This window comes from Nyctibius grandis, chromosome 5 (genome assembly GCF_013368605.1).
Source record: "Nyctibius grandis isolate bNycGra1 chromosome 5, bNycGra1.pri, whole genome shotgun sequence".
NCBI classification, from domain to species: domain Eukaryota; kingdom Metazoa; phylum Chordata; class Aves; order Nyctibiiformes; family Nyctibiidae; genus Nyctibius; species Nyctibius grandis.
This window is the reverse complement of record NC_090662.1, coordinates 74,404,620-74,425,030: the sequence shown is the minus strand read 5'-3', so window position 1 is coordinate 74,425,030 and position 20,411 is coordinate 74,404,620. Positions and strand designations below refer to the sequence as shown.

The window sequence follows — 20,411 nt, the reverse complement described above, 5'->3', positions numbered from 1 at the left end:
CTCCTCCCCCTCTCTCTTTTTCTTTGTTCTCCTTTTCTCTCTATTTTTCCCTCCCTTCTCTTCTCTCTCTTTGTTCCTCTTTTCTCTGTGGATGGATTCTTAACAGAGAGATAATTTGGGGACCTTTTCTCCCTCCTACCTCCTGTAAAGCCACAGATAACCATCTGTTACTCCTATGGTAGGAGTAGAAAATGTTTACTTTTAGTAACTGTCCATCAAGGAGCCAGAGCACTGGTGATCCGTGGGCCATAATTTAAGCATTAATGGACTGCAAATAGCAGATACTTGTTTATATTCCTGTGTACCACGCCCATCAATTTTTCTTTTTAGTCTCCCTATAAAATGCATATAGTTTGAACACTAATGCCTCCAGAATATTCATTTATTTAGAAATAAGTCATCCCAATATTCCTGAGAAATTAACTGAGTTGGTAGGAATTTACTTAAATTAAACAATGTGCTCAATTTCACATATGTACTTGTTTCTCTTGAAAAGAGATTTACAGCTGTGCTTGCTGGTAACCAAAAAGGATATTTTCAAAATTTGAAATGCAGCTGAATTGTTCTTGGTTTATAGGAAATATTGCTTCTAGGCACCTCTCTATAACTGAAAGAATTAGGGCCAGATCTCTCTTTATCTTATTTTGATTATTCATACAGCTTTTTACAAGCATAGCTCCGTATTCAGGTTTGTGTCCATTATTTTGTTTTTAAAAAGGAGCAATATCAGCCTTGAACTTCATCCCTCAAAGGTTCTCCCTTTAGGAAATCTGCTTTATTTTCTTGTATGCATGGAAATGAAGATAGATTTGAGACCCTGGAGGCTAGGAGGGCCTGCAGGGTGTAACATTGACTCCTTCTGTGAAAAAACAAATGACACAAATGATAAATGGACAGAGTAGGTGTCTTACGTGTCATTTAGCTCTCTTAAAAAATTGTACTAGTAAAACAAAGATGAATCATTCTAATATATAGAACTCACAGCCCACCAGGCCATTAATTCTAACACGTCATGCAAGAAAATAAAATGTTTTGCATAAGTGAAACAAAGAAAGTTGTCAAATTAAAGATGGTTATAATCAAATGAATGGATCTGAATGACTCATGTGAATGTTTGAATGTGCTGCCTGAGGTAGCTAAGGGAAGGAATGATTAATGACAATGGATTAGTTGAAAAGCAGCGGAGGTATAATTAAATTGTAACAATTTGCTTGCTGAGCTAATAATAACCATGAATTTTAATGAATTATTCTTGCTAAATAGCCATGTAATTCCTGTGAAACCACATACCACTGTCTCTACTAGTGAATGCAATTGAGTTACATATTTTGTGAATAATCCCATGTATTACTCACAAATGATCCAAAATACATGGGACTAGATGCTGAGCTGATACAAATATGTATAGCCCTATTTGGTGAAAAAAACTCTGAACCTGTTCTTGTGCAGGCAAACAACCAGATTAGCCTGTTGACCCTGAAGTCCAACAGTTTTTATGGACTGTTTCAAGGATTCACAGGATGGGATCATTTTTACCTGTTTTTTTCTATAGTCTCTTTCTATAGTCAAGAGGGCATTGCAGATCAGCTGTATTAACTCTTGCTTTACTTCTGTCCCACATCTTACAAGTCAGTGTACTACAAATTCAGTCAGAAACCCAAGAGGCTCCCATTATAATGCATGTAGCACATAACTTCTTTGCAAGGCAGGCAAGCATATGAAAAGGAAGAATGGCAGCCTGAAGGGAGTCCTTTCAGTTCCTTGTCCCTTGAGAAGACTGGTAGTTGCAGTGTGTATGAGATACCCTGGGAAAGGGAGAACAGAATGAGGACAGGGATTCTGGAAGGGATCATAGGAAACAACAAGGCTGTGATGAAGCTGATTTGTAGTTGGATGAATTACAGAGTAAACATCATGATGGCAAGGAGAATTTGCTGTATTGACTTTGCAGGGAGAAACAGCAGACACAAAACAAAATGTTCACATGCAGTACAAGAATGACCTGATGGAAAACATCTAAAACTCTCTTGATAGAGCTACTGGGAGTATAAAGAAAAAGAGAGAGAAAGAAAAAAGGAAAAAAAAAGACAAGTCCATTTAACTTTTTTTAGCAGATGATCTGGAAGGAAAACGCCATTTAACAAATTTCTGTTTAGCTTAGCTTGATCCACTGATCAAGAGTTCATAAGAGCACAACAGTACAGAGAGTATTCAGATCACATTGTGAGCATCCAGGAACAGACGATGTTCTATTTGAGTGGATTAGTGTAACCACTGCCAATTATTTAACTAAAATGGCTTATGATATAGGTGCTGCTCAGGCATTCAGGGCAGCATGATTTTATTTTGGCCCTGCACAGACTTCCTGAATGATCTTAAATGGGTCAATAATCCTCCTTTATCTCAGTTCCTCAAGTATAAAATAAGATAATAATGCCTTTGTCTGCCTTGACTTTGCAGACTATGTATGCTTCATGAGATGAGGAATGTTACTGTGTGTTCATACAGTGTCTCCTTTATCAACCTGTCAGTGCCATTGATACACAAATACTGCTAATGAGGGATCTATTCTGCTGAGAGTGATACTATACAGGACAGAAATTGCCCAGCTACCTCTGGTAATCATTCATTTTCCTCCCTGTTCTTTAGATGTCTGCTGATTTGTATGTAACTTTTTAAAATGAAGTAATTGCCAGTGGTCTCCCAGGTTCAATAGCTAATATCTGGATGGAGATGGATGGCATTTCCTGGCTTATTATGTGTGTCCTGCCTTCTGCTACTTTGTTCTTGTTGTGTGTGCTATCAATTAAAAGTTTCCTCCCTGATTCAAAGGAATGACACTTTGCATTTCCAGGCTGACTCCCCCTCCAGAGAAGGACCTGTTTGCCAGACTGACAGAAATAAGCAATTAATATCAATTGAGTTTAAATTGTTATCTTTCACCAGTAAGAATTTGCTCTACCCATGGAATTTGTTGAAGCATAAATGTTGTATTTTTGTTGAAAAATCCATTCAGAGTCATGCCAGCATAAATGTTGTCATCACTGAGAGTTCTCCTCTAGTGAAATTCTGTTATATGTGGGGAAGATGTAGGGGTACTATCACTCTCTGCTTGACTGACATAAAGTAGCTAGATACCGACCACAGTAGGTTTTCTATTAGAGTTCTGATCAGCTGAGCAGAAAAAAGGAGTGTAAATTTTATTTCAAACTTCTGTTTGCACAGCTAGCAAGAAATTTGAGCCGGTCAAATTTTATCTTAAAACTTCTCTAAGGAAAGCAAGAGAATCATAGGGTTACATCATTGTAAATATTATACAGAACACTGTTTGGAAAAAAAAAATAAATGAAATATCCATCCAACACTAACACTGCCTGATTTCTTCCCATCTCTGCTCTTCTGTGCTTATCTGGCCACCCAGAAATTACTAGAAGTGATTCAGTCCTGATGTTCATTAGAACAAACCATATAACCATTGACAACATATTCAAAACCGACATTTGATAACCCTGAAGCCTTTTTTAGAGCTGCTAAAATAAACTACCATATTTATGAAACTTCTTTCCCCCCCATTTTGTCTTGAAATGTCATGAAGATGATAAAAATTTCAAAAAGCTGTGCAATTTTGGAAGCAAAACAACCCCAAACTGAAATACCTGGTCATTTTAATGGGAACTTTTCAAAACTGAATTGTAAAGTGTCTTATGAAGGGTGGTATATAAGTACAAATGCAGTAACCACAGTTATTAGCAAACAAATGAAAATATGCAGACATGTGATTGATTGTCATTTCCTAAGCTACTGACTTATTTATTTGAATTTTAAGCTACTGTCATAAATAGCAATAAGACACATAGAAAAGTGGAAAGTGAATAGAAAGTTGAAATCTGTATGGGTAAAAGGGCATGTAGTAATACCATAGAGGCAATGTAGGGGAGCTTCAACATAATGTCTTGTGAAAGTAGTGAGATGTATAGTTTGGAGAGAATAATCTGTCATTCCCTCTTAAACTTCTCTTGCCATCATAGCTGCCAGGTCAGGCTTTTCTGCAGCTGATCTCTTGAATTTATTGTGATAAGGCTTCAGCTGAAGTGCTGAGAATGTCTCCGGGGCTTGATCATTTATCCACTGTTCTTAATTGCAAAACTCCCAGGGGCTACAAAACCAAAGGTGCAGGCTGACTGCAAAAGAAGGTGCAGAAAAGTTTCACAAGCACAAAAAATGAAATAGAATTAATTTGTTGTTATTTTTTGCTGAGCTTTTTAACTGGTCATTTGCTGGGAAACATTGGTCTCAAACTGTTGAAGTCAGAAACACTGCTGCTTAAGTTTTCCAAGATTAAAAAAAAAAAATCACTGGAATTATTTTCACCTGCTTTGTCAAGCACTCAGTGATGTACTAATTGCCTCATCATCACAAGGGAAGTTCACAAGACTTCAGTACCTTAGGAGGCATGTTTGTATTTGAGCCTTTGAGAGATCAAGGTCTTACAGCAAAAGCCACTATATAGAACAAATGTCTGCTAAGAAATGCGTATAGTTGTTTGGGAGGCACACTTGGACTTCTTTTCTTTTGCTGCTCTTTACTGTTAGCTCTAGAATTAAATCCTAATATTTCCTAGGAGGATCTATTTCTGTTTATTCGCATATTTCAGTATAACTGTGTTGCTTTTTTAAAGCTGGAGTGAGATATTGTGCAAAATTAATTGAAATGGTCTTTCTGTTTGATTTTAGGATTACAATTTAATTTTCTATGAATGCAGTGCGTATTCTGGGTATAATACCAGAAAGTCCGTGCTTCACTTAGCTAGGTAAGAAGAAAACTCAGTCTCTGAGTTCTATACATGCCTGGCTTCCCTGTCACTGATGAGAGTGAATTCTGTTTGTTAAATTAGTTTGATAGGAACTTACAGTGATAAAATTTTTGTTCCTTTTAAACTGGTCTGTAGCCTGATGCTATTGCTCCAATTGAGCAGTTGCTCAGGTTCATAGAGAGTCCTGTGTAAGCTAGTGAAGCTCCGTATAGACCCAGAAACACCTGAATTGTTTCTAGGAAAGCTGAGGGCCTGGGATGTTGTGATAGTTCTTGCAGGAAATTCTTGGAGGTTTGGAGAAATATGCTTGGAAATGGATGCTGCTGAGTCCTTGCAGCAGAACATTGGATGTGCTTCTTTCTTCCCTCTGCTCATTACAGCTCAAATTCTGCTGCCTGCCTGGGGGCTGTGAGAGAGGGAAAGGTGGATTTTTGAAGTTACATAAAGGCGAGGGTAAAAATACATCCATCCCCTCTGAACTACTTACAGAGGTGAAAACACTGGTAATGATTTGGCAGATCTTTAATGTTGGTGCTGAAGTTAGTGAAATTTTGTGAATGTGTCAGGTAATTGGTAAATGTCTACATAGCCAGATGTGTTCTTGTTTTGCTCCAGCCTCAAAAATAACAAATGAAAGTCACTGTTTTGAGTCTCTGATATACAATAAATGCTAACAATCTGCACCAACTACATTTTTCTAACTAAATGAACAAAGGCACTTTTGTTTGTTAGTTCACAAAATTCTGTCATTTTCTGTTAATCTCTGGACAATTTTATAAGCTTGGGGGAAATGTGGTATGGGGTTTTTTTTGTTTTGATCTTTTATGGGTATTTATATGGTAACTTTTTTCTCAAAAGTATTGTTTCTTTCCCCCAGGATTTTAAAGGAACATGAAGATAAAGTGAAAGAGAAAACCATTGAACTTCAATCTGATATGCATAAAAAGTCTTGCTGTATCAGGCCATAAAATGCTGGGGCATGTTTAGACAAAAGTCATGCATTTATATGACACTACATGGCACCATCAGATTTGCTTTATCTTCCAAATATTTCTTCTGCTATGTTCTAAGTGTAGGTGTAAGTGAACCTTAAAATCCTTGTATGCTCTGATCTTCACTTTTACAAATATTGCCTTTAGTTAATTGACAACGTATTTGGGGCAATAAGAGTCTTTCATGCTGTTTGACACCTAACAGCACTGAATCCTGCTTTGTGATCAAGCTTGTAGGAGCTGCCACATTATTAATAATAAGAAATAATTTTATAGAAAGAAAACTACTTGGAATGTGAAGTAAATTCTTACTAGTGTGGATGACCTATCTTCTGAATACTTCTGTTCATTTCAGTGCTCTTTAGATCCTGATTTTGTGCTGACCTTTGTTACAGTTTTTTAAAAATGGAAACAGGTAGCTGGTTGGTTGTTTAAAAGTAGCACATGAGCAATTGCAAAGTATAAGGTGATATTTTAAAGCTTAGTGTGAAATATATATGAGCAAAGGATTGAAGAACTATGAAGATCTTTATAAGTAGCATTAACTCGTTTATACTACACATTGTTGCATATTGTAGGTCCTTGATAAGAAACCCTCCCACTTAGATGTGATGAATTAGGTATGTTTAGGCAGGTCACTGAGATACCATACAGGCTTGCCTGAACTATTGGCAAATAAGCTGGCAAGTTTGCATGGTCAGGTGATGCTATGCAAATATCAAGCTTAGTTTCCAGAAAGAGTAAAGTCATAGTAGTGCAGTGCTTTGCTCTGGCTAGTTAGCATTGCACTCACAGCAAATCAGCCTGTGCTCTTCACCATATTTGACATGGCTGTATTGCTTTGCATTGCAGAGCTTGCTCTGAACCTCTGTTTGGCTATGGTGTCCTATAGGAGTTCCAAAGTAATCTGTGGCCAGCTTGAACATTCAAATCAATTCACAGTCATTAGTGCTGTTTGAAAACACACACCTACATAGGAAGCTCATTTCACTGGTGTAGTTTGTTGTAGTACAAAGCATATTATGACCGACTGAAAAGCTCTTTGTCTCCAGAAGTGTGTCACAGAAGGTTTCATACCAGATGTTGGAGGCAGAATTTTCAGAAATAGTAGATCTTCTTTTGAGGAAGATTTTGAGAAACTTTCCAGCATTTAATGAGCAAAAAATCTCACCAAAATCCAGTTAGATATGGCTCTCTTTAGCAACGTTAAGAAAAAATTCCTCCTCATGTACCTAAATACATGACTGATTTTTCAAAACATCTGCCACACAGCATTTCCCTTTGGTTTGACCAGGGCCTGATAGCACTGAGATATAGTGTTTGAGAAATCAAACCCATGGGGACATCTTTTAGCAAATCATGGCCTACCCTGGATCATAAGAAACCCAAATGTCATAATTAGTTTTGGAAGCCTTTGTAGAATATAAATGAAAATAAGAAACTTGAGAGTGGGTCACCTAGCCAGCACATGATCAACAATTATTCCTGTTGGTATTTGTCTTCACTGCATCCAGCTATTGTGGTAAGCATTCAAGAATGATTATTCATGATGGAGAGCTTGTTGGGAAAGTGGAACCTATGGCATAATTTATTTCATTAAAGTATCAAGCAAAACTATAGGTTTTATTATATGAAACTGTTACAGACATTATGTTTTCAATCCATTTTCTAAATCACAGAATCACAGTATGTTAGGGATTGGAAGGGACCTTGAAAGATCATCTAGTCCAATCCCCCTGCCGGAGCAGGATTACCTAGATCATGTAAATGTTTCAAAAAAGTTATTTTTCATTTGAATAATGAGTCAATTTGAAACTAAAGGTGAAAGTTAAGCACAAACTCAATAAGCAACTCTTATTTTGGTATAAAAACTTCATCAGTAATTAATTGGGCTCTTGGTATTTTGTTATGATCAAATGTATTTATCTGGTACCAAGAACTATACGATAGAGATTTGCAAACTTTCCCCTACAGCAATTCCTGTATCCATATTGGCACTCAAATGCCCTTTCCTATGAGTTGGGATCCAAACATGACCCCTTTCCCTATCAAGTAGAAGAACCAGGATTTTCCTTCTATCAGGAATGATGGATGGACCAAGTAGCCCAGAATGAGCTAATGCTTAGGGGTTTTTCCCTTGTTGATTCACAGGAGTCTGCTCATCCAAATGAAAAAAACTCCCCTTGCTTCCAGTGAGGTGCTTAAGAACCCCTAAAACCCAAAAGGAGCAAAATGAGTGTCCATTAATGAAAATCAGTAGGCTTTCTGTTCACTTCCCAGGATTGCTTCTTGAAGTCCATTACTGGTTGTGGAGGAATTAATCACTTTGTCGACTGTTACATGTTATCCATCATGGAAATCTTCTCAGAATTGAATGACCTCTGTTCAGTCCTGGTTGGAGTTGAACTAATGCAAACCCCTAATTTAAACCTCAACAAAAACAACTGTTTATCCCAATTGCAGTTAGGGAAGAAGTGTCATCAGTTTAAATATTGGCTTTGCTAATTGACTTTGAATGTTCTGTTCCCCTGCAGTAGTGTGTTTCCTACCCCATCAATATCAGAACTGGCAATATTTATTCCAGCTAATATCAGCCTCAGAAAGACACTTTGAAGGCTTAATTTCACCTTTACTACCACTAACTCTAGCCCCACAAAACTCCAAATTCAGATCCTTAATTTTTTGTTCACTGAAGTTCATCTTGATTTTGGAGGAAAGTGACATGTGAGGTGGATCTTCTTTATGTGACTTCTAGAGGATCATTTTTATTTGGACATCTTTTACTGTGCAGTGAGACCCTGCTGGCAAGACATATACAACTTGAGGGCAGAAAATGGAAGGAATGGCTGAATCCTGGGACAACGGGGATTTCTTTTTCTTCATCTACTGGAGCCAAATCTGGTGCGATCTAAGACTCAGGAGGTTTCTCCCATCTCAGACTGATAGTTGTGGCTGCTGCTGTTGCTTTTTGCAAGTCCAGCCAAACCCCAAGCTGAGCACATATTGCAAAGATGCAGATGACGCACAACACTAATGTCATCAGCCACATAGACAACACAGAGAGCAGTGTCTTCACTGCTCATCACCCACATACACACAAACAGCAGCTCAAGTAATATGAGTACTTGAGTAATACTTAGAGCCACATAGTATTCTACTTGAATGTCTCAGTCCAACTGGCTTCCCTACTCCTTTCCTGTTCAGCCTATGAAAATCAGTCATTTCCAGTGAGAAAGCCCCTCTGAATCTGGGTTCTTCTGGGAATGGGAAAAGACTTGCAACGATTGGTGTGCTCAGGAGGAGCATGTTGCAGAAAAGGCATATTGAGCATATTGGGCCTTCTGTTTCCTTCAGAAGGGAGTTTCCTGTGACAATGACCCATCTTTTTTTCTTCATGGATGCTGTTTCGACGCAGTGCTTAGGTCCGCTTAACCTCAGCAACACCTCTGAGCTAGCTGAACCATCATCCTCCTTAATGCCCTGGTCCCCTTGCAGGGCCTCATACCTATTATGCAAGGGCACCTGGGGAGGTGGGGCAGTCATGAAGGAGATGTATCTGCTCGCAGGGCAGGAACTTGTTACCATTGCCCCATATCCCTTAAGTCACTATATTCAGCTGAGCAGAGAGAAGACAGAGAATCCCCCTTATCAGGTGCCCTTTCTGCCTGCCGGGCCTGTCCCGGGGATGGTAGGGTGCAATTCCCATGTTCTCTCTCTCTCTCTCTCGCACTCCCTGATACTCCTCAACCTGCTCACCTCTTCCTGGAGCTCTGTCACTAAGCGGAGGAGTTTCTCCAATAATGCCTTTTGAAATAAGGCATAAATCACTAATGCAGCTTCTCAGTGACAGGATCTATTAAAATATTCTAAAGGAGAAACTGATTTGCATTAAGTGACATGTCTGTCAGCAGAGAAAGACAAATGAATGGTGAGCTTGAAACTTTCTAAATGTATATATAGACATTTTTATTTGTAACCACATTGTAAAGTCACCTTCTACACTGAAATGCATTGGTGTCAGAAAAGCCCCAGGGGAGGTTGTGCAAGGAATTACTAATCTCAGATAGGATATCTGAAGCACTTGCTTTTGTCATGTCTGTGCCCCACGTAGGGCATGCTGTATGAAAGTTGAGTGCTACTCACATCAAGGCAAATGGAGAACATATACACAGATGATTAAGTAGTGGAAATTTTGTTTAATATTTGTTCCTCATTGACATGATTCTTAGGGTTGTGTAGAACAGTAGCTAAAGTATCTTTTTGTCATTGCTGTGGAGATGATGTAGCTGTGCAAATTTAATATATTTAGACTTCTGTAGGGAACCATTGATCAAGAAAGTGGAGTCATACAAAATTAGCATTACAGACATCTATCAAATGATTAAAAGTTATCTGCTGGCCGGTCTCAAAATATAATGCTAAATAAGCAAGACATGAGCTATCGTGAAAGGGAATGTGCTTTATCAGATCTGCTGATAGCTTATAAAATCTCCATCCTTGGAAGTTTTCAGGACAGGTTTTACACAAAGCCACAGTGATTTGACATAGCTTTGAGAAAAGTTCTGCTTGAAGCAGTAAGTTGGACTAGAAACCTCCAAGTTTTCCTTACAACCAACATTTCTGTGGTACAGATGGAAAAAAACAGGTATCTTTTAGTCAAGCAAACCATTCTGCATGTCTGCTTTGTATACCAACTTTAAAGCCTAACAAGTTAGTCTAGGACTGCTTCAACACCCGCAACATAGCATGCAAGGGTGCCATGAAAGCACTCTATGGTGCAAGACATTCGCAAGAAAGCAAATATCTGTCCTACCTTCCAGAGGGGCAAGAAGGAGGGTTCAGACAACTACAGGGCAGTAAGCCTTACCACAGTTCCTGGGAAAGCAACGGAGCATCCAATCCTGGAAACCATTTCCAGACACATGAAGGACAAGATGGTGATTAGGAAGAGTCAGCATGGAATTACAAAGGGGAAATTGTGTTTCACCAACCTGATAGCTTCTACAATGAGATGGCTAGCTTGGTGAATGAGGGGAGAGTCATGGATGTTTACCTCAACTTTAGTAAGGCTTTTGACACTGTTGCCCATAACATCCTCATTGACAAGATGATGAAGTACAGGTTAGATAATTGGACAGGAAAGTACTTTGAAAACTGGCTGAATGACTGGGCCCAGAGTGTCTGAAGAAGAGAAAGTTCAAGAGGGATCTTATCAGTGTGTGTAAATACGTGATGGAGGTGGGGAATGAAGAGGAGGGAGCCACCCTACAGGCACAAATTGAAACACATGAAATTCCATCTGAACACAAGAAAATACTATTTTTTTTACTGTGGATGTGGTCAAACACTGGACTAGTTTACCCAGAGAGGTTGTGGAGTGTCCATCCTTGGAGATACTCAAACCCAACTGTAAACAGTCCTGGGCAAGCTGCTCCAGCTTATTCTGCTTCAGCAGTGAGGTTGGACAAGATGTTCTCTGCAGACTGGTAGATCACAGTGGTACTTTCTGGCTTCTGAAATTCTGACTCTATATAATGTTCAAAGCCCTATGGGACTAGCAGGATCTCCAGACTGACTAGAATTATCCTCACTACCACAGACAATTACGTGAGTGTGGACCATTACAAAAAGAACACATGACACACAAACAAATATGATATGAGTACAGCTTAGAAGAAAAGTTTGATTTAGGTTTGGTTTTGATTTATAAGAGCATTCTCTTTTTCTGTATATCACCGAAGTACAAGCTAGAAACATCTCGAGATGAAGGAAAAGAAACAGCATATTGTGTCAGTACTGTTGAAAGAACAACGATGGGAAGAACGTAACACAGCATCAGTGTTCTGCCAAGGAGAAGTGAATTTTGCATTTGGACGCATGAACATTAGGTTGGAAGGGTCTAGGCATTTGCCCAGATTGAGACCAGATGTCCCTCTACTTAACAGAACTCCTACTTAATGGTATCATTTAGCAATAGAACTCAAATGGAAAGTTCTCCCAGAAAATGTTATGCTTTAATGTCTCCACTACATGTATTAGTGGGAGGTGTCAGACCAATTTACCTCGTCTTCTGAATATTTTCTGAATATTTTCAGAAGTTCTTTTCTCAGTTGTCTCCACATCTTTACTGGTAAAGGATACCTTCAGTTTTTTAATTCTGCTGCTTCCATATCCTCAATTCGTAGCTCAGATCTTGTTGTCATCATGTGTTTTGTTGTTGTCTACTTGATATACAAATTCTGTCCATCTCATGTTGCTGTTTCAGCTTCACACAGCACTTACTTTGCTTGCCTACCTACACTGATCCCCTGGGAAAGCAAGCAAAATAGTGAGCTATTTTTTTCGGAGATGCTCTGTCAGTGGTAATAATAGCAATTATAGGATAATCAGACAATTATGGAGGTAAATAGTTTTTGCTTTAATCAGTTCTCATTAGCTAATGACATTGATTTGTCATGCCAATAAATGTGAAAAATATGCCACTATGATGATAAAGTACTTCTGCTAACTGATCAGCATTACAAGTTACTGTTAGTATAATGAGTTACGTATGACTTTTTGGACTGCTATGTAATATTTCTGCATCAAAATGGTAGGGCATGTATGGTTTGTGATTAAATTCTGTTGTGACCTTGACACAGGGGTCCATTTCTGGTTCTAGGCCTGTGTTGTACTGCAAATACTTGAGTAAATGAAAATGGCTAGACATGAAAGCACAGAACTGAACTGCAGAAGAGGAGGTTCTGTTTTCCACATGAGGATTCAGGGGTCAGCTCAGGCTTGATTTTGCTGACTGCTGTGCTTCTAAAAAGACCATGTTTGATGATTCAAAGGAATTGTTTGGATTGTAGCCCAAACCTGTATGTTCTGTGAGGAAGTAAGACTGATCTTTGGTTGTAGTTGTCATCTCAAAGCTAACACAGTTCCTTTCTGTTTCACAATCACACAGTAGTTCTCTCCAAGCTTTCTCAAAAAATGCTATCTTCATGTTGTTTGCATCATTACTTCTCTCCAATGTTTGTTTCCACTGAAAAATGAGAAAAATACCAAACGTACTAACAAAAGGGAAAGGGAAGGGAGTCAGGGAAATTGTATCAGTACCTATAGAGACTGGAAAGACAGGTAAAGAGAATAGCAGAGATTGTAACAATTTTGATACCATAAAAAACCTTTTCCTTTCCCTTCAGCAGTATCCAGACCTGGAATAATTTTTTTTGTCTAAAGGACCAGTGCTCTGCTTTAGCAGTCATTTGTGAGCAGTGATCTGCCTCTTTCTCCATCTCAGCTGTGTATAGCACATGCCTTTTTTACCCATTTTGTGTCTATTTCCAGAAGCAGCAGCTATTTTCAGGGAACAGTCTTGTTCCCAGTAGGCATAGTACTACCCTGGCTCACCTCAGTCAACATACTGCACAGAAATACCAATATTCTGGGGAGTCTCTAGCTGATGATTCACATCCTCTTTACTCTAAAACAATATATGAAAAATGAATTTAAAGTAACGTGTTTTTTTTTCTTTTACAATGAGGCTATTAGAAAACAAACATATTGTTAGATATGAAACATCAGGTTTGTTTCTTTAGTTACTTTTTAAAAATATTTGTAAGTGCTGTAAATTCACACTTAATTTTTAGGAAGTTTAGCTATGATCGAAAAGATTTGCGTTACTCCCACTTGCCTGTGTGCTCTGGGGGTTAACATCTGAGATTCTCTCTGAGAAACTTTGAAAGGAATGTTTCAAAAAAAGACTAAAAACCTCCCACTTTTCCAGTTGGAACTAGTCTGTGAATGCTTAATGCCTGTTGAGAAATTGCCTGGCTCTTTTGTATGTTCAAACTAAGCAAGTGCACACGCTGGCATAAACTTACACCTCATATGCCAACCTGAAAATTACTCATGTGTCCTCTGTGCCAACAACACAACACGTAAGAGAACCTGAAGTTGTCTTTTATTAGTGACCCTTGGAGTTACATTCTTTGCAAAACCCTTAGATACACTTGCGAAGCAGTGTGTAACAGCAGTAATATACACCTAGCCTCTGTTAGAAGGAAAAAATGGGGGGGAGTGATTACAAGTGGATAGGTGGTGTAAATCGTATGAAAGTCTAGGATGCAATCATGGGTTGTATAGGGAAGAGATGAGCTACCATGAGGGGACTAAGGTGGGAACTAATTGTATCTTCCAGTATCTGATGGGGAGTTACAGTGAAAACAGAGAGAGGTTCTTCTCAAGGACAAACAGTAAAAGAACAAGAGCCAACAGTGCCAAGTTATAACAAGAGAAATTCCAGTTGAACATAAAATGCTTCCTTGTGAGATTAGCACAGCAGAGGAACAACTTCCCAGAGAGGCTAGGGAATCTCTGTTCTTGGAAATATTCAGGACTTGTCTGGACAAGGCCCTGAGCAACATGAGTTAGGTCTGAAGTTAGCCCTACTCTGAGCAGGTGATTAGACTAAAGACTTCCAGAAGTCTTAGAATATTTGTTAGAATTTCTATTACAAATTATTCTAAGATTCTGTGAGGTTCTATAGCAAAATAGCTCCAGCTACTCTCTTCTGCTGTCCCCTTTGCACTTTGAATGCCTTTTTTTTCCCCCTCACCTGTCCTTTCCATATATACCGGGAGTCATTGCCTGTAGCTAAAGTAATCGACTCTTACTCAGTTGAGAAAGGAGTTCTGAGCCTCTGACTCCACCTGAACAAGGGAACTGACAGGCTGATAAAGAGGTAGGTCACTGTGGTGCCTTCCTGCCCCACCACCCTCCCCACCCCTCTTTCCTGCTACTCCTGCCTGCAAAAGAAAAGCATGCTTACCAATGAAAGCAGTCTTCTAAAATCTAATTTCCCATTTCTATAACACTCATGGAGCTTTGTAAATTGAAAGTAATTATAATACTGTGGTGTTGTTTCTATTATACCAGTGACACTGGGACATGCTTTTGTTAAGTAAATCATTCTTCTTAAGTGTTATTTACACTTTTTTTTTAAAAAAATTGGCTTGTGGTGTATTCTGATCACAGAGAACATGTTACATCTACCAGTATGCACAGTACATTGCAGATTATCCAACACTGACAGATTGTCCTCTATTACATTGAATTCAGTCCGTATGAATCGGGCCACTGACAAGGTTATTGACAAGATGTTGAAATTACAGCATATATATATATATATATGTATGTATTTTTTATATAAGTAGCATGTGTGGGATGTATTTTACTGGTAAAGGAGAATGACTGTTAGATTATTTTCTTAAACCAGGGATTTGTTCTTCACTGCATACACAGAATACCATGTATCCTTTATAAATTTACCTTATAAGTGAACGAAGTTTCTCTTTGTGGTCACATTCAAAGAGTTGTGGTCAACGGCTCAATGTCCAAGTGGACACCAGTGACGAGTAGCGTTCCTCAGGGGTCTGTATTGGGACTGGTGCTGTTTAACGTCTTTGTTGGTGACATGGACAGTGGGATTGAGCGCGCCCTCAGCAAGTCTGCCAGTGACACAAAGCTGTGTGGTGTGGTCGACACGCTGGAGGGAAGGGATGCCATCCAGAGGGACCTTGACAGGCTTGAGAGCTGGGCCTGTGCAAACCACATGAAGTTCAACAAGGCCAAGTGCAAGGTCCTGCATGTGGGTCAGGGCAATCCCAAGCACAAATACAGGCTGGGCGGAGAATGGATTGAGAGCAGCCCTGAGGAGAAGGACTTGGAGGTGGTGGTTGACAGGAAGCTCAACATGAGCCGGCAATGTGCGCTTGCAGCCCAGAAGGCCAACAATATCCTGGGCTGCATCAAAAGCAGCATGGCCAGCAGGTCGAGGGAAGTGATTCTGCCCCTTTACTCCGCTCTCGTGAGACCCCACCTGGAGTACTGCATTCAGCTCTGGGGTCCCCAACATAAGAAGGACATGGAGCTGTTGGAATGAGTCCAGAGGAGGGCCGCAAAGATGATCAGAGGGCTGGGGCACCTCTCCTGTGAAGACGGGCTGAGAGAGTTGGGGCTCTTCAGCCTGGAGAAGAGAAGGCTCCGGGGAGACCTCATAGCAGCCTTTCAGTATCCGAAGGGGGCCTACAGGAAAGTGGGAGAGGGGCTTTTTACAAGGACAAGTAGTGACAGGACAAGGGGGAATGGTTTTAAACTGAAAGAGGGTAGATTTAGATTAGATATTAGGAAGAAATTCTTTCCTGTGAGGGTGGTGAGACACTGGAACAGGTTGCCCAGAGAAGCTGTGGATGCCCCCTCCCTGGCAGTGTTTAAGGCCAGGTTGGATGAGGCTTTGAGCAACCTGGTCTAGAGGAAAGGTGTCCCTGCCCATGGCAGGGGGGTTGGAACTAGATGATCTTTAAGGTCCCTTCCAACCCAAACCATTCTATGATTCTGTGATTCTATGATTCATTATTTACAATCAAATCTGTATGTGGTAAATTAATTCATGAATTAATATTGAATTTAAGACAAACCCTGTAAGAAATTATTTCTGAGAACGTTCTTCAAACTAGCTCTGTAGTAAAAACAGAGCTGTCTTGGTTAATATTCTTGTCTATATTCTGGACTGTTTCAACCCCTATTAAAAGTCTAAGACAGTTGAAAAAGGCTCTAAAACTCCTGTTTCTGCACATAGGAAGGTCCCCAGAACAAGCCCTGCAAAAACCAAACCAAACCAAACTGTGAAACTTTAATAACATCTGGCAAGGGCTAGTTGGTGCTGGGAATAAGAAATGCCTGTGAGAATACAGTCATACTGTTCTGTAGAAAACCTTGGGAATACAGAGTGGCCCTCTCAACATTAGGGACTACCTCCCTAATCCTATAAGCACTGCAAGTGTTATTTGCACACTGTGCCTTTTAGAGGCATGCTCAGTATCTGGCTTTTTTGGATGCTCCTTTGTGTTTCAAGTGACAGGACAATCCCTGAGGAGAGTTTTAATACTTTTGCCTTAAGATTATAGTCAAGGCAGAAGCGACCTGCTTTCTCTTTTCTCCAGTGCTGTATTTGTTACTCATCAGGGACAGTCTTTTGTGTATTTCAGTACTGTATTTCAGTTTCTTTCTCATGTTCTGTCCTCAGATCATGGTCTTTTCCTGTCAGTGGGAAGGAAAAGAAAAGCTTTAAACGTATGTCTGTTCCAGATGTCAATGGTCATTTTGTCATTAGTATTTTAATGCAAAGCTTTGAAGATCAGTGGCTTGGGTTCAACCCTGGAGTCCATGACAGACCTTCTTATTTAAGCCTTGAGAAGATTAGGCTCAGACTGTGCGGTAGTTACCCAGACTTGTTGGATTACTGAGGAAAGCCTATCAGCTGATTGCATCTGGCCCTGCAAGCTCTTTGCAAATCTGTTTCATTAATACTGACCTAACAGATCCTACGTATGCTGAACTTGATGCTTTCAAAACCTTAGTGATAGGTAACACCTATAATGGCCTTGGAAGCCTCAATTTTCTTTTTGATCACTGTGATTTGAAGATACTCAGCACTGCAGTAGGCACTCTCAGTTCTTTATGTGATGGAGGAATATGTGATATCCTTTTGACTGGAGGAAAAGCACAGGCCAGTTTCCCAGGGCTGAATATGACTGAAGTCTAGTCATCACCCCAGAACTGTGCCATTAACAATATCAGCAAAGACTTAATCTTGCAACACTGAAGTGAATGGGCACTTGTAGTAAGAAGGCAAAATGGCAACTGTTGAAGAGAAAGCTACATCTCACTGTCATTATGTGAAAGATAAGGCAGAAAAGGCAGCACATAGCAATGCTTAAAATATCTCTCAAACTGGTTAATGAGCTGTTCTGATCAAGTTTTATTTGCTGCTTCTTGTCCAATGCTTTCTGTCAGGCAAAAATGACACATTCTCAGTAAAGGTAGACTGTGAATTCTTTTTTGTGTGTGTGTGATTTGTCTTTTCTTTTTTTAAACAAGGTTGTTTGCTTTTTTTTGCCTTCTTTATTATTCTTTTAATATTAAAGGTATTAAAGATTCATGCAGTGGGCAAGAGAAGTGGATGGTTTGAAGTGCTGTCAAAGTGTAAGTTAGACCAACAAAGTAAGAGTCTTTCCTCTTTCAGTTATAGTCAGCTGATTACTGGCAAAGGAGAAGATGAAACATTGTTTGAGTATCTTTATATAAATGGAGGGGGCTGAGAAAAAATCTGGTAGAATTCCTTACCTTAAAGTCCTAGAATCACAGAAGTGTAGTAGAAAGGGACTTCTAGAGGTTTTTCTGGTCCAAGATATTACTGAAAGAGTAGCTGATCTAGCGATGAACTGAACCCTTGCAAATGACAGCAATATGTTTATGGGTGAAGATCAGGGGGAAGGTCGGCAGGGCGGACATTACGGTGGGAGTCTGTTATAGACCACCCAACCAGGATGAGCAGGCGGACGAGGCGTTTTACAAGCGGCGGTCAGAAGCCGCCCAGTCGCCGGCCCTTGTACTCGTGGGCGACTTCAACTTGCCGGATGTCTGCTGGAAATACAACATGGCAGAGAGGAAGCAATCTAGGAGATTCCTCGAATGTGTGGAGGACAACTTCCTCATGCAAGTGGTAAATGAGCCCACTAGAGGAGGGGCCCTGCTTGACCTGTTGTTTGTGAACAGAGAAGGACTAGTGGGAGATGTGAGGGTCGGTGGCCATCTTGGGAGTAGCGACCACGAAATGTTAGAGTTTTCGATAGTGGGGGAAGTAAGGAGGGGCAAGAGTAGAACTTCTGCCTTAGATTTCCGGCGGGCTGACTTTAGCCTGTTTAAGAGGCTGGTGGACCGAGTCCCTTGGGAGTCGGTCCTGAAGGGCAAAGGAGTCCAGGAAGGCTGGACATGCTTCAAAAGGGAATTGCTAAATATTCAGGAGCAGGCTGTCCCAGTCTGTAGAAAGACAAGCCGTCGGGGAAAAAGACCAGCCTGGTTAAACAGAGAACTTAGGCTAGAACTTAAGAAAAAAAGAGAACCTACTCGCTCTGGAAGAAGGGTCGGGTAACTTGGGAGGTCTATAGGGACATGGCCAGGTCGTGTAGGGAGAAGATTAGAAGGGCCAAATCTCAATTAGAGCTTGATTTGGCTGCTACAGTCAAAGATAACAAAAAAAGCTTTTACAAATACATCAACAGCAAAAGGAGGGTCAAGGAGAGCCTCCACCACTTGCTGAATGAGGAGGGTAGTGTAGTGTCAGGGGATAAGGAAAAGGCAGAGGTTCTCAATGCCTTCTTTGCCTCGGTCTTTAATGTCAAGACCGGTTGTCTTCAGGAGACTCGGCCCCCAGAGCCTGAAATTAGGGACAGGGGGCTGTGTGAACCTCCTGTAATCCAGGAGGAGACGGTTAGTGACCTGCTGTGCCAGTTGGACACCCACAAGGCTATAGGCCCGGATGGGATTCACCCCAGAGTAATGAAGGAACTGGCAAACGAACTTGCCAAACCACTCTCTATTATCTACCGGCAGTCCTGGTTAACTGGGGAAGTTCCAGCTGACTGGAAATTAGCAAACGTAATGCCCATCTACAAGAAGGGTCGGAAGGATGATCCAGGGAACTATAGGCCTGTCAGCCTGACCTCAGTGCCAGGCAAGGTGATGGAACAGATCATCCTGAGTGCCATTACATGGCACATGCAGGACAATCGGGGCATCGGGGCCAGCCAACATGGATTCATGAAAGGCAGGTCCTGCTCGACCAACCTGGTCTCCTTCTATGACCAAGTGACCCGCTTAGTAGATGAGGGCAGGGCTGTGGATGTAGTCTATCTAGACTTTAGTAAGGCATTCGACACTGTCTCCCACAGCATCCTCCTGGACAAACTGGCTGCCCGGGGCTTGGATGGGTGGACTCTTAAATGGGTTAAAAACTGGCTGGATGGCCGAGCCCAGAGAGTGGTGGTGAATGGGGCAAAGTCCAACTGGCGGCCGGTCACTAGCAGTGTTCCCCAGGGCTCAGTTCTGGGGCTGGTGCTGTTCAATATCTTTACAGATGATCTAGATGTAGGGATTGAGTGCACCCTCAGCAAATTTGCAGATGACACCAAGCTGGGTGGGAGTGTCGATCTGCTGGAGGGTAGGAAGGCCCTACAGAGGGATCTGGACAGGTTGGATAGATGGGCTGAGACCAACGGCATGAGGTTCAACAAGAACAAGTGCCGGGTCTTACACTTTGGCCACAACAACCCCATGCAGCTCTACAGGCTGGGGGAAGAGTGGTTAGAAAGCGGCCCGGTGGAAAGAGACCTGGGGGTGCTGATCGACAGCCGGCTAAACATGAGCCAGCAGTGTGCCCAGGTGGCCAAGAAGGCCAATGGCATCCTGGCCTCTATTAGGAATAGTGTAGCCAGCTGGTCTAGGGAAGTGATCGTCCCTCTCTACTCAGCACTGGTGAGGCTGCATCTTGAGTACTGTGTTCAGTTCTGGGCCCCACACTTCAAGAAGGATGTTGAGGTGTTGGAGCGAGTCCAGAGGAGGGCGACCAAGCTGGTGAAGGGTCTGGAGGGTCTGACCTACGAGGAACGGCTGAGGGAGCTGGGGTTGTTTAGCCTGGAGAAGAGGAGGCTCGGAGGTGACCTTATTGCAGTCTACAACTACCTGAAGGGAGGTTGTAGTGAAGTGGGAGTTGGCCTCTT

The 20,411-nt window shown here is 41.0% G+C and overlaps 1 protein-coding gene across 1 annotated transcript in view; it reads left to right on the top strand.

Moving 5' to 3' along the window:
• Positions 1-6,358, top strand: part of CRACR2A (calcium release activated channel regulator 2A) — a 54,083-nt gene extending 47,725 nt beyond the window's left edge. The window contains 2 exon segments of the mRNA XM_068400475.1: positions 4,734-4,810; positions 5,691-6,358. Of these exon segments, the coding sequence (XP_068256576.1) occupies positions 4,734-4,810; positions 5,691-5,781 (168 nt within the window). The 3' untranslated portion in view covers positions 5,782-6,358.
• The last annotated feature ends 14,053 nt before the right edge of the window (positions 6,359-20,411 follow it).